The sequence below is a fragment of the Nelumbo nucifera genome, chromosome 1, assembly GCF_055504915.1.
Source record: "Nelumbo nucifera cultivar China Antique chromosome 1, China Antique-T2T, whole genome shotgun sequence".
Lineage (NCBI taxonomy): Eukaryota > Viridiplantae > Streptophyta > Magnoliopsida > Proteales > Nelumbonaceae > Nelumbo > Nelumbo nucifera.
Window position 1 is genome coordinate 156,350,907 of NC_142649.1, and position 18,455 is coordinate 156,369,361.

General features: G+C 37.3%; 2 protein-coding genes across 10 annotated transcripts in view; both read left to right on the top strand.

Annotated features, from left to right (window-relative positions):
* ATRX (P-loop containing nucleoside triphosphate hydrolases superfamily protein) overlaps nt 1-1,417 on the top strand; it is a 110,164-nt gene extending 108,747 nt beyond the window's left edge. For all 9 annotated transcript variants that reach the window (XM_088894850.1, XM_088894851.1, XM_010266557.3 and 6 more), the window contains one exon: nt 604-1,417. In XM_088894850.1, coding sequence (XP_088750976.1) covers nt 604-1,072 — 469 coding nt within the window. In that variant the 3' untranslated portion in view covers nt 1,073-1,417. The remainder of the gene's footprint in view (nt 1-603) is intronic.
* Nucleotides 1,418-11,784: 10,367 nt separating this feature from the next.
* On the top strand, nt 11,785-18,075 carry LOC104602759 (cytochrome oxidase complex assembly protein). The gene is made up of 4 exons (XM_010266559.3): nt 11,785-11,939; nt 12,372-12,506; nt 14,176-14,363; nt 17,563-18,075. The coding sequence occupies exons 1-4, from the start codon at nt 11,878-11,880 to the stop codon at nt 17,745-17,747; spliced, it is 570 nt and encodes a 189-aa protein (XP_010264861.1). The 5' UTR covers nt 11,785-11,877; the 3' UTR covers nt 17,748-18,075.
* The last annotated feature ends 380 nt before the right edge of the window (nt 18,076-18,455 follow it).

Here is an 18,455-nt window from a genome sequence, read left to right on the forward strand (position 1 = left end):
TCTGTAGTATGTCACGTAAAGATATTCCCTGCCACCACAGGATAGGTTAGGATTTCAATGAGTGACAATGTGGGGTGGGGTGTTCTCGTTTGTTTGGGCCTTTGTAGATCAAAGTTCTAGTTCATTAAGCTTATTGCTATAAATTGGTCATTGTTTTGAAATCGAGTTAATTCTGTCAGCAACTCCATGTTTATTATTGTAGTCGATGTTTAATTTAAAATGTTTCAATCAGAACAATGTAGTGCATATGTATCAAACTATCAATTTATCTTCCTTTGGTGTACTTCCGAGTTGTTGTCATCTAATTATTACTGAAGTATCGCTTTCTTGGCTGCATGCTTTTTTCTTGTGTTGTACCAACATGGGAGCTAATATGTGCAGGGTGCATATTGAACTTTCAAGTTTCTCTAGTTCTTACTACTATTTGTTTAGTTCCTGCCAGTCTTAACATTTGGGCGCACATTGGATTCCAAATCCTGCGTCTGTCTACATGCAATACTGCCTAAATCACTTACGAATTGTTATGTGGAATTGCATATTCTTTTTGTACTCATGGAGATCAAACCCTCTCCCTCTAAGTTGAGTGCATAATACTTCATTCAGGTGGATTGCAAATTATCATGAACATGAAACACTTCTGCAAGAAAATGAGGATGAAAAGCTATCCAAGGAGGAGCAGGACATGGCATGGGAAGTATTCCGGAGAACTCTAGAGTGGGAGGAAATCCAAAGACATTCTGTGGATGAGTCGTCATTTGAACGGAAGCTAACTGTTGCTAGTACCTGCCCGCCTGCAGCAGAGGGCATTTCACAGAGAGTTCCCATGGATGAGTCATCATTTGATCAGAAGCCAACTGTTAGCAGCGTCTGCTCACATGCACCAGAGAGCACGGACTTTCAAACCAGGGGTATTTCAAGGAACCGCTTGTTACAGCGAAAATGCACCAACCTTTCACATTTGCTAACCCTTAGGAGCCAGGGAACTAAAGCCGGTTGCACAACTGTGTGTGGGGAATGCGCACAGGAGATCAGCTGGGAGAACCTCAGCAGGGATGGTAAATCAGCAAGATGAGGAAGTATTCCCCGGCTCCGGCCCGTTCATGTGTTGTATGTAATGTACTGTCATTGTAAATTCCAACTTTGCTATTTGATTTGAATAGTCTCATTTTACAAATGGTAAAAGCAGTTAAAGGTAGGTTCTTCCACCTGCCAATATCTTTAATCACAATCCAAATCTGTTCTTCCGTACAAATTTCTTGATGTTGGCAACCAGAAAGAAAGAAAGAAAAAAAAAAAAAAAGGCCAATTGGCACCGGACAAATTCAGGCTGGGTAGTAGTGTTATATGGATGTACATAATATATATGATTTTGTATAAAGAATTCTCAATTTTATTAATTATATAAGGTTTTCTCATATGTTCATCATGTGTTGCACCAGAAAATTGTTTTCAATCAAGCCCTTTCATATTTCGTCATCGATATCGTCCTGAAGAGTAAAGAGTTGGTCTACCTCATTTTTCTGGACGCGCTTGCCTTTCTCATGGTCGGAATCAGTGAGTGCATTGAAACACCAATCATTGGCATCACTGCATGGAGTCTTGAAATTTGAAAAATTTATTAGGGCACTTGTGTATGGATGTGCACAAGCAATGAGCATGCATCCGTTTTATAAACACTAGGTCAAAGAAGCAAACATGATGACCTTAGGAGATGGAGATTGGTAATTAAAGCAAAATAGAGTTACCAGTGTTGAGAGGTGGTTTGTTGTTACCAGTTTTGAGTTCTGGTGGTTTTTGAGCTCCTGGTTCAGAAAAGCATTTTCATCTCAAACTAAAAGGCTCACTAGTATGAGTTTCAGTTCTCTGTGTATCGTAAAGTCCTCAAATTATTTCTCATCTACACCTTTCTATACCCTTCACCTTGACAGGTCACTCCTCATCTTTCAGTGGCGAATAACTGCCTTACCCGCTAAAGGTAAAAAGATATTAGCCAGAAACCGATCTTGGTGGCCTCCTAGTTTGAGTTTCAGTTCTATTGTAATATGGATCCTCAAATCATTTTTCATCTACCCCTTTCTATACCCTTCATCTTTAGAGTTATAATGTGGGCTGTATCGGCTCTTGTGCGGGCCAGTCGCACTGTAATGGGCCGTGCCATTCCATTATGTGGACCTGGATGGGCCATGTCTGCCTGGCCCGGAACCCCTTAAAAGGGAAGCCTGGCATGGCCCATGGCGTGTCAGGTTGGATTGGGCCATGAGTGGCATATTTTTTAGAAAATTTGAAAAGAACGATAATGATGAAATTAAAATAAACTACGAACAAAAAAATTGAAAAAAAAATCTTAAATTTTTATTCCATATGAATTTTTGATGTATACAATCAGGGCCGTAAGTCTGTTACAGCCGACTTACGGCCCGGAACCCCTTAAAAAATCTTGGTGGTCTCCTAGTCTTACCTTCACCCCCACTATCAAAATCTGGATTCAATACTAAATTGCCACATTTATAGAGACAGCAGAAAACATATAGTGCGGCAAACGTAACAGAGCTTGAAAGAAAATGAGAAGAAAACGGTAGTGTATTCGTATGTGAACTGATACATATATAAACAGATTTAGGTTAACCCACTTGGCCAATTTGTATTGCCATGTCAACTTAGTTATAACTGATTAATAGTTGAATATTCTAGAATACCCCCTTCAAGGTGGGGATAGTGTGACACCCAACTTTTGTACAAGAAAATGAAATTGGTCAGCCCCTAGGGCTTTAGTAAATATATCAGCCGGTTGAGACTTGGTGCAAAAGGTGGCATAGATGGATGTCCTTTTTCAAGACGTGTTCCTGAACAAAATGGCAATCAATGTCAATGTGCTTCACCTGTTTATGAAAGACATGATTTCTTGCAATGTGGATAGCTGCCTGACTATCACAGTGGAGTTGAATAGGTTGCTGCAAGGAAAGACTAAGGTCATGAAGAATGCACTTGAGCCATACTAACTCACTTGTAGTAGCCATGGCCATGGCACGGTACTTGTCTTATGTGGAAGATCGAAAAACAGTGGCTTGTTTCTTTGTTTTTCATGATAGGAGAGAGGTTCCAACCATGTTGACATATCTTATAATTGATCTCTATGTAAAAAGATATTGGTCCAAAGAATCGCAGTAACCTGTAGGGTGCAATCATTAGATGAAGCAAAGAAAATCCCTTAAGCTGGAGCTGCTTTGATGTAACGTAAAACATGAAGAGCAGCTTGCATGTGTTTTCGGGGATCATGCATAAATTGTGACAACATGTGAACTAGAAAAGTGAATTCGGGCATGATAGTGGTGAGGTAGACAAGGTAGTCAGTGAGTTGTCGATGTTGGGCTGGATCATTCAATAGCGGCCAATCCATTTCAACGAACTATTTTTTGCTACTCGGTAGGATGAGAGACAGACTTGCAATCAGTCGTACCTATTTCAGTGATGATGTCCATGGCACACTTATGTTGACACACAAAAATTCCATAATGGAACAATGTGACTTCAAGCCCAAAAAGATAGTGAAGGAGCTAGGGGTGTAAATGGATCGAATTCGAATTGGATTAGGCAATATCCAAATTCGAACCCAATTAGAAAATTCGATTCGATATCCGATGAATTTTGAAAATTAATATGCAAATTCTAATCTAATTAAATATTCGAATATTTGATTCAATTTGAATTCGATTAATTAATTATTTTAGGTAGTTAATAAGTATATAAAATAAATATTTTATTTATATAAAGTATATAAATATATAAATTATTCATATAATTTAATTATTATATATATAAGTTATATATGACAGTTAAATATTTTATATATTATATATAAGAATTAAATAATTGGTCGAATTCGAATATTTATCAAATCGAATAAGGTCATATCCGAATTTGAATCTGAATAGCTATTCGATATAAATAGGATACCCGAATTCAACTGATTAGATATTCAAATTATCCGAATTTGATTCGATTATGCTGAATCTCAAATTCGAAATCGGATTTTCAAATATCGTTGACATCTCTAGGAGGAGCCCAAGATCTTTCAGATGAAATTAGCCATGAAGGTTGGTCTTAAGATCAATAATGCGGACAACATCATTCTTAGTGATAACTAGATCATCAACATACACAAGGACAACCACAAATGAATCCGAAAGGTTGGAGGTAAATAATGAATAATCCACAACTGGTTGGGTAAAACCATAGTTCTTTAGAACAATAGCAAATTTTTCAAACCAACAACAACAGACTTGGTTGAGCCCATATAGAGATTTCTACAGGTTACAAATTTTGTTCTTAGCTTGTTTAGGAAAGCCTAGAGGAATGATCATATATACTTCTCCAGACAAATCACCATGTAAGAAGGCATTAGTGTCATCCAGCTAATGTAGTTCCCATCCCTTTATAGCATCAAGGGTGAGAAGGCACTGTAGAATTACAAGCCACAGAAGCATATGTATTGTAATAATCATGGCCCTTAATATGTGTATAACCTTTAGCCACTATTCATGCCTTATAGCGTTCAATGGTTCCATCGGCATGAAGCTTCAATTTATATACCCATTTTGATCCCATTGGTTTCTTTCGAAGAGGTAGATCCACAATGGGCCATGTTTGGTGGAGCTCCAATGCAACAATCTCAGTTTCCATAGCCTTGCATAGACGTGTAAATTAGGGCGTGCCGTTCGTAGCCTGGCACGATTTTGTTGGACAGTTTTGTATGCCTTTAGCTTCAATCAGAATGATGTACTTTATGAGTTTATTGTAAATGAATAAAAGTGCATATTTGATTCATGTTCCCTTGGTATGTTTCTATGTAATACCCTTAAACTGGACACTTAATGAGACTCGTGTTAGTTTAGAATGTTCGCAGCCAGTGGGTCGGTCTGAGGAGACCTATCCTGATAAGGCTGACACTGTTGTGCCACCAAGTCGGTTGGGGTGGCCAGTCTCAGCTGCCACGGTGAGACCTTAGGCACATATAGTGTAGGATTAATTGAATCTTTGAACTGGACCAGATTTCCAGTATTGCCCTGGACCTTGGAGATTAATGGGCAAAACTGGAAAATTACACCTGACCCCTAGACTCGATTATGATACTGCACTAGGTGTCGGATTGGGTTGTCTTTGATGTACTAATCAGTGAGATCCTTAGCGGGGGTCAAAACTTGGGTATGTTGGGACAGTCTGAGAATTCATCTGAGTGGGTGATCATAGTAACAGGATCAGCCCCTTTGTCGAACAAAGGTAATGATCGGGGATGCACTCTCACTGATGGAAACCAAGACTGTCGGCAACCGATTTCAATCGTTGAGATTTATTTTGCAAAATATATTTTATATGAGATATAAAAGTATATATATATATTATGGTTTCTAAAATATTTGCAAAAGGTTTTAATTCCCGGGATCCATATAAGTAGAGAGTGCAACACTGTTCCTTGCAGTCGAGGGAGAGGTCCTCTCTTGTCGGGCAGTGTTTGATCATTATGGACTGAGAGGTTAAGTGTAAGACCATTGAGGATAATACCTGATGGGATAATCTTGCATCTGCCCACAGTCCCTGGGTGTTACAAGGTGGTTTGGCCCAAGGACCACTTAGGGTAAGTGTTGGGCCCATAGAGCCCATTTGATGGGTTTTAGGGGGTGCACTGTCCATAGCAGTGTATTCGGCTAGGCCTTGTAACAAAGGCTAGGCCGAACCCATGTGGCTGATGTGTAGATCAATGTTTGGGTCTCATGCCATACAAGGAAGCCCAACTGGGCAGTAGTTAGGAAGGCTAAGTGAGCACATAAGCTTAATGGGCCTAAAGCCCATTTCAAATTGGACTAATTTAATTAGTTAAATATGGGTGAATTCTAAGATGGATCAGTAGATAGGATAGGGTCTTAACCCCATCCACTCAGAGAGTCCAGATCTGAATATGATTCAGATCTAGAAACCTCCTAATGAGATTAGGAGAGGGTTGATCTAATCTGCAGATAAGATAAGGGTTTATCCTTATCACCTAAAAGGATGTCTGATCCAAATATGATTTGGATCAGCAACTCCTAATTGGATTAGGAGCTGATCCTTTAAGGTTACAAAAGAAGGAGGGGGCAGCAGCCTTTAGTAGAAACATACTCACATCCTCTTCAGAGCTGAAATCACAGAAGGAAAAATTAAGCAACCCTGCAGAATTCTTTCTTGTCGCCTCCCTGTTCTTGCCACCCAAGTTTGCAAGTTCGATCTCCAGTTATGGGAGAAGTCAAGATTCGATCTTGACATCAGTTCTTTGTGAAAGGATTGACAGGAAGCTGTGCTCACGTGCCATCCTGCTGTTTCTTGCGAAGGACAGAGTTCTTGGAGAAGAACACTATTGATTCTGCTCCATCCTACACTGCGCTATGTTCAGTGGGAGCAGTCTTTGGATCATTCCTTGGGCATGAACACCTTCATTGAGAGATAGTATTTCTCTGTATCAGGTATACTTCTCTCCTACTCCTTTTGGTTCAGATCTGGTTTAGTTTATGGTTCAAGATTGATCCTTGAAAATATGTTTTTATAAATAGGGAATGTGATTCTCTGTTGAAGGGAGAGAAAAATTTTTGAAATTCGCCCCCTTTTTCTACAAGATTTGGGTATCCATATGATGGATCTCTCATCCCTTCACTGGTATTAGAGCCATGTTCAAATCTTGAAACAATTTATTTTAGATCTGAACCTGCGCAAATGGGCAGAAGGCATTCTACCCGATTTGCGCAGATAAGGGTTTTGGGAAATTTGTTCCCAAAATTATGGGCGAATAATCTGAAATTAAATTTTATATAAATCTGATTATTGTTTAGAATTGTTCTTTATGATTTTCTTGATTTATGGGTTGTTCGTACAAGAGGAGTTCTAATTCTTGATTTGTGCAGGGAACCTGCGATTTTGCAGTTCATGGATTATTTTATTACATTTGGTCTGTAAAATATATTTTTTTTAATTTTTAGACTGAATGTATAGGTATTCGATCTGATGTAATTATTAATAGAAATTAGGATTTCTATTTTTTTTTGGATCGAAGATGGCGGCGCAAAGAAGGAGATTTCGCAGAAAAGAAGATTTCGCAGATGAGAGAATTGCAATTTGTGATTTGCAGTTTATGAAACTGCAACCTATGATCTAACCTCTGTTTTGCAGGATGGAGTGTGTGAACAGCCCTATGAGACTGATTATTGCTTTTCTTTTATCAGTATTTAATTTCAGATTATTTTCTTGAATTAAAGATTTAATTAAAGATCAAACCCTAGACCCATTCGAACCAAGATTGGTTCAAATTGTTTGGACCGAATCTAGGGTTCAATCAAGGCTGAAAGTCAGCCCTAATTTTTCCACTAATGGGCCTGAGGATTGATAATTAATTAAATAGTTAATTCGGCCCAACTTGTAAAAGCCCAATTTTAAATAGTTAAAACTGCTAAAAGCCCACTTAACACATAAAGCTATTTAAAATTGGGCTTTTACACTGCTAAAAGCCCACTTAACACATAAAGCTATATGGGCCGAACCCATCAACCCTAATTCAACCTATATACCTAGATAATATTATTGGTTAATATTATGGATTCAAAATGGGCTTTAAATGGGCTTTATAGATAATTAATTGATTGGATCAATTTATCCTTGCATGTGATGTATGGATATGTGATGTGCTACGTACATGGGCCATAAGTGTTTGGCCCATGCTCAATCGACAGTGGCTCTTGCGCTCACTATGGCTGAATAAACATCGTTGCCAAGGTGTCCCTTTTGGTCATTGGATGACCTCCCTCAGTGGTGGGCCTCACACCTCATGGAGAGGTTATGTGCGGAACCCTAGCCGATTTAGGCCCACCGAAATCTGGCTTTATGAAAGTCAGTGGGAGCCACTTTGATAGGGTGTAATTGACTGTTCCCTCCAGCTAAAATGAGTGAATGTGATAGGTAGATTCATATGATGAACTCTCTAAAGGCCTTCCATCATTAGCATGAGGATGGGTCATTCAGTAATGAGGAAACACACCAGAAAATGGGGTATCCATTTGCTGTTGGGTTTGTCTGAGTGTTTCATAAGATGATAGGGGCGTCATAGATCGATGTGGGAGAGGCTTCACCAGAAAATGTGAACTTTCTCACAGTACCTTGGCATTCACGAATATGATGGGTAAACACTCACTGCCAAACCCAAGAAGCAGAGGAAGGACAAGGCATCGGATGCCTGTCACTTCTGCAAAAACACCAGCCACTGGAAAAGGAACTGTCCTACCTACCTGGAATCCAAGAAAGGTAATTTCAAATCTTGTGTTATAGAAACCAATCTATTGGTAGCTTCTGCGTCCTGGTACGATCCATATATATTTATATAAATAACATATTATATATTATATATAATAATATATAATTATAATATATTAATAAAATATACAATAGTTTTCAATTTTATTTAATTATTGTATATATAAACAATTGTATATATCAAAATTCATAAAAAATAAGAATTTTAAGCTTTTTTCTTAAATTTTTTTAAATAAACCTTTCCTAATCCACGTCCTGCCTTGGCCCAAGGCTCGACCCATGGGCTAGCCCGACCTGTGCTATGCCACGGGCCGTGGCGTTGACCCCCCAAAATATCCTAGGGGAGGGAGGCACGACCCGCAAGCGGCATGGAACGGCTCACACTTTACACTGGCCACAAGCGGGCCATGCTTAGCCAACCCAGCATGACCCGTTTTACAACTCTAGCCTTACACCAATTGGGGTCATGTGCAACTTGGGAGTTATTGGTGGGTTCAAGTGGTAAGGGGGTTGTAGCAATGTTGTTAGAGAGGGAGATGGATAAGGTGTAATGGTGATCACGAAGGTGTGATGGAATATGTCTAGTACATTGAGGATGTTGCATTGGGACAGTGAGTGAACTGCCCAAATCAAAATCACGCACTATTGGTGCATCACTAATAGCGGGTTGATTATCGTGAAGACTGTTAACAATGGGTTGGATTTCGGTGTCCATGAATCTTGTAGTGTTTATGTCAATGGACACTGTAGAGGGTGAAATTTCAACAAATGGGTCCTCAAATTAGGGTAAAGGGATGACCATAATTTTGTGAGATGGGACGAGTGAAGACTGTTATATGGTGTTAGAAAATGGGAATGTTGTTTCATAAAAGGAAACATCTGGAGAAGTAAACATTCGGTGTTGTCCTTTGAAAGAGGACGCTTTTAAGCATAACACAAACATCCAAAGATCCGTAAATGGGTGTAAGATGGGGTTTTATCAAATAACAGCTCATAAGAGGATTTGCCTTGTAATGGTATTGTAGGCAAGTAATTGATAATGTAGGTTGTAGTGAAACACATTCACCCCAAAATATTAAAAGGGATGGAGCCTGAAAATGCAAGGCACATGCAACTTCTAGTAAGTGGCAGTGTTTTCTTCCAACAACACCATTTTTCTAAGGGGAGTCTATACATGATGTTTGATGGAAAATGCCATTGTTCATGAAGTATTATTGCATTGGGCTTGAGAGAAGTTCATTACCATTATTAGAACGCACAACTATAATAACAGTGTGAAATTGCATTTTCACCATGTTACAAAAGGAAAATCAGGAAATTGTATGTATCAAATTTATTTTTCATAAGGAACACCCATGTACAACGACTGTAGTCATCAATTATGGTAAAAAAAAACTAGCACCTAAGTGTGTAGGTGTATGATAGGCACCCCAAATGTCAAATGGAGTTGAAGCTCGAGAGGAGCTCAAAGGAAATGGAATTCATGTGTGTTTGGCCTTTTCACATATATTGGTGAAGCTAACCTACCATTAGAAAGGATTGGCAATTGGAGAGACGAAGCGTGCCCTAGTCTATTGTGCCAAGTAGAGTAACCTTCGATAGTACAGAGAGATAGAGCAATTGAAGGTTTGATGGCTGGAAGGCAGTAGATACCATTATGCAGCACTCCTATGCCAATCAGATTCATCGAAGCTAGGTCCTAAAGTGTACATGAAGCAAAAGAAAATATAGTGCATTGTAATTGGAGCGTGAATTCATTGATGGACAAGAGGTTAAATTTAAATTTAGGGACGTATAGTATGCCATGTACAATGTGATTTGAATCCAGTATGATGGAATCTTTATGAGTGGCTGGGAAGGTAGAACCATTTGACAAACGAACTATACTGGTAGAAAATAATGGGGAAAATATGTAGGAATAAAGACAAAGTAAAGGCAATGTGGTCAGATGCCCCATTATCAAGTATTCAATGATTTGAAGTAGAAGATGAGATGTTGTTATTAGAGGGGGATGAAGTCTTACCAATTGTATTAGAGGCAAAAATAGTTGAAGTATCAACATTCAATAATCTCATGAGATTATTGTAATGTTCAAGAGTCAAGAAAGTCATAGGAATAGATCAAGATCCATTTTCTAATGAAGACCTAGTCATTGTGGTACAGACAGTCGTTGAGGAGCTATGTTTTGGACCATGTCCTAGCCTCTTTTTCTCTCATCCTTCGATATAGCCATGTAACTCATAACAATGTTCTTCGATATGGCCTGTGCTTGCACTTTGGACAGGGACGAGTAAATCGATCACCAATTTGTGAAATAGAGAAAGCAACAACCTCTAGGATATAGACTGATATCATTCTTCTTGGACTGCTAGAGCATAAATTCAAATACTCGATTGATAGTCGGGAGTGATTCAATAGCTAAGATGTTGGAACAAATATTGCTGAACATCTCATTCAGTCTCGTAAAGAATTGGTTAAATTTGTCCCTCTCACATTTTGCGGCTATTCCTTTTGCAACACTACACTACAATCTGAAAGAGGGCAAGAATGGCCAAATCATCCCATAATCCTTTCAGTTTGATGAAGTAGGAGGCGAAAGAGAGGTTGCCCTGGCGCAAGGTTGATAGATGACGTTTTAGCTAGGGGTGTAAACGGATCGAATTTGAATTGGAGCAGACAATATCTGAATTTGAATATGATTAGAAAATCCGATATCCGATTAAATATTTGAATATTTGATTTGATTTGATTCGATTCAAATTCGATTAATTAATTATTTTCGATGATTAATAAATATATAAAATAAATATTTTATTGATATAAAGTATATAAACATATAAATTATTTATATAACTTAATTACTATATATAAATTATATAAAATATTTTATATATTATATATAAGAATAAATAATTGGTCGAATTCGGATATTTATTAAATTGAATTAGGTCATATCCGAATTCGAATCCGATTAACTATTTAGTATAAATAAGATATCCAAAATAGAATAATTAGATATTTGAATTATCAAAATTTGATTTGATTATGTGGAATATCAAATTTAAAATTGAATTTTCAAATACTCTTGACACCCCTAGTTTTACTTGGCAAGTATTAAAAGTTTAAAACATAGGAATAAAATAATCCAATTCTTTGAAATGTTAGTGTGTAACAGTGACCCTGAAAACTCAAATCATGTTCATGGCCAATCGAAGGAGATGCATTGGAGTTGGACATCATCCGATCCGAACCGTATTCCAAAAACTGCAATAACCCTCGCCGTCTGGACTACGGTTCGGGTCATGAGGTAGTTGTTCTTCGCCCACGCATCTCACACTCACACAGTTGATTTGGAATATAGTTATACCCACGTGATATTCCAGATAAACCGTCAACATGTATGGTTCGAGTTAACGCGCACTAATTATGCGTTTCCTTAGCATTAACATTTAACACTACGGAAAAAAGTTGTTTATTTTCCGATTCTTTTATGCCAATTTTCCAAGTCAGTCAGAATTCAGAAACTCAGGGGAGAGAGAGAGAGGGAAAATGTTGAGGAGAAGGTTAATTTCTGCGCTTATGAAATCTTCTCCAACAGCCCAATATTCGAGGTAAGAAATCGATCGAAACCTGGCTAACATTTCAGTTTCGGGAACTTTGAAATGTTCACATAGACAATATCTGTTGGGATTTATTCTGGTTTTTGTGTGGCTGCTGAAGGCGAGATTTTCTTCCTCAAGAGGTTTAGTAATGAAGAATAAAGAACAAAAGTCAATTAATTGGTGTTGCCGAAAGCGCCAATATGTTTAGTTGACGAGGGAAGTGAATTTTTTTAGTTTTTGACCAGAATAATCTCCATTGGTGTTTTTATATGAGATAGCTTAAACTTTGTCCTGTAAAAGAGAAAATAATTGAACTCCTATTCTGCTAATAGGAAAAAGAAGAGAAACGGATTTAGTAACTAACAATGTTTAATACCCATTTTGCTTAGTTGATCAGAGAAGAACTCACTGATTTTCAACTGTAATAATCACTTCTTGCAGTTTTTCAAATTCCGTGGAGAAAGGAAAGAGCAAGAGTGTGGGTCGAAAAGTAGTGTCGATTGCGTTGATTAGTATAACTGGCGGTGTTGCTTTGAGTGCTCTCGATGATCTTGCAATATATCATGGGTGTAGCAGGTATGTTGCGCTATAATGGGTATTTTAGAATAACGTTTTTATAGATGCAGACTGGACTTGTTCACTTGACGATAATCGTTCTATGTCAAGGTATTTTATCTTTGTATGTCGTATTCTAATATCCCCATGGAGAAAATAACAATTGTGGCTAGATCAAGTAGTGAGGCTAAATACAGAGTAATGTCTCATGGAGTTTCTGAGGTACTTGTTTAAAAATTCTTCTAGGTGACTTGAGAATCAGGTTGAATTACTTACATGGTTGTGTTGTGATAACCAGACAACAGTTGACATTGAACATAATCTAGTTCAACATGATATGACCAAGCAATAGATGTAGACTGACACTTTATAAGGAAAAAGTGACATCAAGCGATGGTTGTATTCCTTGTGAAGCTAGAATCTCAATTTACTGATATTCTCACAAAAGAAGTTTATAATTCTAAGTTTGATGATCTATTCACACACACAAGAAAAAAAAAAAAAAGAAAAAAAAAAAGAAAACAACAACAACAACGACAAAACAAACAAACAAACAAAAGAAAGAAAGAAATCCAAAGTTTGGTAGCCTTTTAGTCAAGTTGGTCATGATTAACATACCTGATAGGGGGATGTTAAATAAAGATAACATGTTTTTTATCAGTTCTTTCCCCAATTTTTCATCTGTGATATGACATATCAATGAGACGGTAGATTGCCCCAATATTTTTCTTTTCTGCTCTGTTGACTTCCTCTTCTCTTTCTCTTCTTTTTTTTTCCTTTTCTTATTGCTGAAATCACACATTCCATAATCCTTTTGAGAATTGAAACTTGAACAAGGCTAGTGTAGTGTTCCTTTTGGGACAATTTAATAAGACTCATAACTTTTTCCTCTATTTTTCTCCAAAGACTAACCTCTAATAAGGCCTGCAGTGCACCTAAGAATTTTTGGCTCACTTCCTCTATTTTCCTCTATTCACACTGGATCACCTTAAGAGTCAAAATTGTTTGACTGGCATATATGTGTGTCATGTATAAACAATTAAACAGAGACAAGAACCGTTGGTTCCATCTCTGGGTTCGTTGTGATATTTGGAGGTCATGCTTTCTTTTGGGGTTAATGATGTGCTGTCTGGAGCTTTTTAAGGTGATTTTAGGTTGAATATTTTCAAGCATGTTTCCTCTTGTTATATTAGGGTTTATGGAAGGAAGTAAGAGAAGGGTCTTTTGATGAGATATGGCATCCTATGAAGAGGATTGTTTGGATATGTATGTTACTCAGATACAGATTTGGACATGGCTGGACAAGGTGTTAAACATGAAATTTACACAAATCTAATTATCCAATACAATATGGAACCCATATATAGCTATTATGGGCAGATACTAGTTTTTATATTTCAGTCTGGCACCTTAAAAGATTTTAGGTGGGTTGCCCAATTGTCTTCAGGAATGATTAGGACCTCTTCTTCAGGATATGGACCCCATCTGTGAACTTCCTTCCCTATTTATTTTTTTGTTCACTCACAATGTGTGGTTCTTTTTTCATTTAGATATTTACATAGATAGACTTAACTCATAGCATTCATTTTTTAACCTATTAAGTTGTGTAATAAAGTAATGAAACATACATTTTATTGATTGCAATTCTTGGAAGAACCTTATTTATTTCCCATTGCCTGGATTCTTTCAGCAAGGCCATGGAGAAAGCAAGTAAGAACAAGACAATTATAGATGCTCTTGGCGAGCCTATTGTGAAGGGCCCATGGTATAATGCATCACTTGCAGTAGCTCACAGGAGGCACTCTGTATCTTGCACATTTCCTGTTTCTGGACCACAAGGAACTGGTGTTCTTCAGTTGAAAGCTGTTCGGAATGGAGGTTTGTACAGTTGACCGCTATTCTTTGAAAATAACTATACATTTTTACTAGAAAAACATCAATATATACAAGCATTACAAGCAACCTAAGGAGAGAAGTGAGATCTGAGATGCAATCTCTCCCAAAAAATAGAAAAACTCAAATTACAACTGATCCCATTACAAATGATCCCTATTAACCCCCTGCTTGACTAAGGAACCAGTCATCCCATTAACTGATCTTCTAACTCATTGAATCCACGAAGTCATGCTGCCAGTTAACCATTTAAACCTCTTAATTTCATCCCTGAAGAAAAGGTAAACACTGAGAAATAGTGCATCCTAACACATTGGCAAACCTTTCTAAAACTCCATCTATGTTTAAACTTACTATAAAGCTCTTGTCAAAATACACCTTTGATTTGAAAGCCTTTCAAGGAACTTATTCAATAATTAAAGATTCCTTCTCCTTGTTCCCCCACATCCTAACACAAAAGAATACAATCATCCACAAATTGCAAATAAGTCCCAATCTTGTGCTCCCTACCCACCCTCCAGCCCCTAACTAATCCAAATCTATCTGCTCTAGAGATCGATTTTCTCAACACTTTTTTCTTATTAGGGTGACTGGGTGAATAGGAAGGGAGATGAGGGATTTCCAAGAAGGACCAATCTACATAATCAACTCTAGTTTTTGCACCATCCTTTTTAGCCTGAATGTCAAAGTTCTTGAAGACATTCATTAGCTTTTAGGATTATGCTATAATTTGCCTACCCTAAATGAAGGCCCCTTGCTTCAGAGAGACTAATTGAGGGAATACTTCAATCTGATAGCTAGAATTTTTTGCTATGATTTTATATAGATTCCTTATAAGACTTATTGACCTAAAGTCTCTGTAGTGACATGCATCAGCTTTCTTTGGTATTAAGCCATGAATTTGTCATTCATCCCAGGATTGATTCTGTCTCTATGATAAAAATCTTTGAAGAACTCCATTAACTCATCTTTTTGAATTCCATGTGCCATTGGTAGAATTCCATAGAAAAACCATCTTGCTTTGGTGCCCTGGATCTCTCTGTAGAGCAATCAACCTGAAGTGGTTCACAAAAGTTCTTTCAATCTCATCCACAATTTCTATTACCCAATCATCTTTCACCAATCTGGATACAAAATTCTTCTTTTTGTTTATATTTTTCTAAGAGTGAAAGTATTTTGAATTTCCATCCCCTTCTTTGATCTACTTGTATCTGGATTTCTAATCTCCAGCTAGGGGCCACTAGTACTTGGTGTAATAGTAAAATCTTAGGCTGTCAAGCATGGGAATTCAGGTCCAACTGTTCAAGTCTGAGCAACCACTTTGTGCAAAATAAAAAAAAGAAGCCAAAGGTTAGGGGACCGTATTCAGTCCACCTCTCCCAAGACCGCAGATAGTTGGGACAAACTTTGGGTAATGGCCTATCTTTTCTAAATCCAGCTAATTTCCTCTTTCTATCTGATCATACTTGTCCTTCAACTTTCATCTCAATACCTGCTCTTCAGTTGATAATTTTCCTAGGGCCTCCTTTATCTATTTCCTCTATTTGCATTCTTTTTGGTAAATCCTCTATTTGTATTGAAATCTCGGATTTTATCTTCTCCAATTTACCAAAGTCTTCTATATTCCATTCTTTAATCTCTCGTTCAGCCTTTATAAGTGGCCTTTCCTTCATTCTTCTACTCTTTCCTCCTCCCATTGGCTCTTCAAAACTGTGGAAAGAATGGTGTGTGAGCCACATATTCTCAAAGCCACACATTTAACAAAGACTAGTCATACTGGAGGCAGGAAACCTCTACTTTTTGAATGATCAACCATAAGAATAATCAGGAGCAAGCAGTGATGCAAATAACTCTACCCTTTGCATGATAGGATTGCCCCTGGTGCCATTAGTATTAGAGAATTCCTCTTGATTTATTATTATGGCATTGTAATTAGATTTTACAGGGTAAAAGCCATTATTACATTCCTTCCACCTTGAATCTGGAGGAGAAACATCTTCAGATTCTAACCTGCTGAGAAGAGTAACACATTCCTCCAATTCTCTACCCAAAAAGGCATTCAGAAAGTTGGAGTCCGATTATTTTTTATTTCAAAACATTGGTTTATGGTAATGTCTTTGAACTTAGATAATAAAGTATAAACACAATACCATTCATCCTCCCATAGAACATCCAGGATCCATCTCCTGCCTTAAATCTTGCAAACACTTGTTGAAAAAATATAATTCCTTTTCTAGGTAAAAACGTCCTAAGAAAGAAAAACCTCCATTGAGTCCCACTCATATCTAACTATTTCATACTGGTTTTTGGAGACAACCATCAAATAAAAAGTAAATTTCATTATCTCATTCAACACTAGGTAAAATTACTTTAGGAAGGATGCAAGTCATTTTATCCAGGTCTCACTCTAGATTTGGATAATATTTGCTTCCCTTCATATTTTACTGACAACCAAATACTAAATAATTAATATTTTCCTGAATTAATCATTTTGTATCATTTACATCCTGCATGTATTCCATTGAGTTCCAATTATCTGTAAACCCCTTTACATTACTTCTAATTAGCACTCCCTTTGGTTATCTTGAAAATAATCTGAATACAATCCCAATTTTATTTCAGTTTGAGAATACTTCTGATCTATTGCTCATTAATATGTATCTAGAAATTACCTGAATTTGGCAAATTTTTGTAATTCAGATTTTCAAATAAACCTCCTTTGAAGCGCTTAGAGTATAGACCTATCATCTCTTGATGAATGTTCTGATGTGGCATTTTATTAAATTAATTGAAGCAGGAACTCTCCAAAACCACACAGTAGTTGTGATGTTTGGGAACATTTTATGGTACCTTTTGTGAGAAAAATACTGGACTTTTTAAATAGGGTTACACTAGCGTGTTGAAGCACTGTTCATTCTATAGGGTGTAGCAACACCTCAGCCTCGCATTTAATGGGAACCTGCGGTAATAAAGCGGGAGCCTGGCACGCATGCCAACAAGGAGGGTTGTGTGGTCAGTGGTCACTGTTCATTCTCTTATCATATAGAATGAGCAGTGTTCCCACATACTAGCATTTTCCTTTCAAACATGGATCCTTTTATGGTACTTATAAACAGGAAAAAATATAAGACTTTAAATATATTTTATTGCTGAAGTTTAATCCTACTTAAGTTCCCATTTACAGATGATTCATGGTTCTCAATTTTACGTTCCCGAGATTGGGACATTCTAATTATGGAAGCTCTCCTCCATGTTCCTGGAAATGAAGAAAAGCAGCAGACATTTCGAGTTAGTGTTTTGGACAACATTCCACCTCCTCCTTTCAAGGAATGCACTAGTTGCAAGGCCCAAGAATCAGAGCAAAGGTGAAATATTGTTTCTGGTTGGGCATTTTCCCCTTTTCCTTCACTACAGACAACAAACTGTGAGAGCATTACCATAAACAGAGGCACCATTTTTGGGCAAAGCATGCCTTAAGATTTCAAGGAGTTGTGTTAAGCTTATCCATGGAATAAATTTTTGAATGTTGTGAAATCAGAGAAATAGTAAAATAGAATTTGAGTTCCTTGGACGAATGTGAAGGCTCTAGTTATTATAATAGCCTTGTAGGATGCCCAATAAAAAAAAGTAATGCTCTGCGGCAACATTTCTGCAGATTTGCAGTAAGAAATGCTAGAAACATTCTATTGTAATGTCACCAAGCGTCACCTAAATGTCTAAAAATTGGCCCCCATTTTTATATTGTGTGTATTATTCTTTTTAAGACCTTAATGTTTTTCTTCTTTTTTGTCGTCCGTTTTAATTTGCACGACTCATCATCAATGGCAGTAGTGGCTGATTTCAGCGAACGAAGAAACTCTTATTGGATTCACTGTACTGTCGAAGACATTTGAATTGAGATTCTTTCCAAATTGTGGAATCGTGTTAAACGGAGAGTCCTCCCACGTTTCTCCTCTTTTGTTCATGTTCTGTTTTTCTTTTGGCTCTGTTTGGAAGGGATACAAATACAAATATGTAGTGTAAATCCTTATATTTTGTATTATTTTCTATATAGTATTTGTATTCCTTCCAAACGGA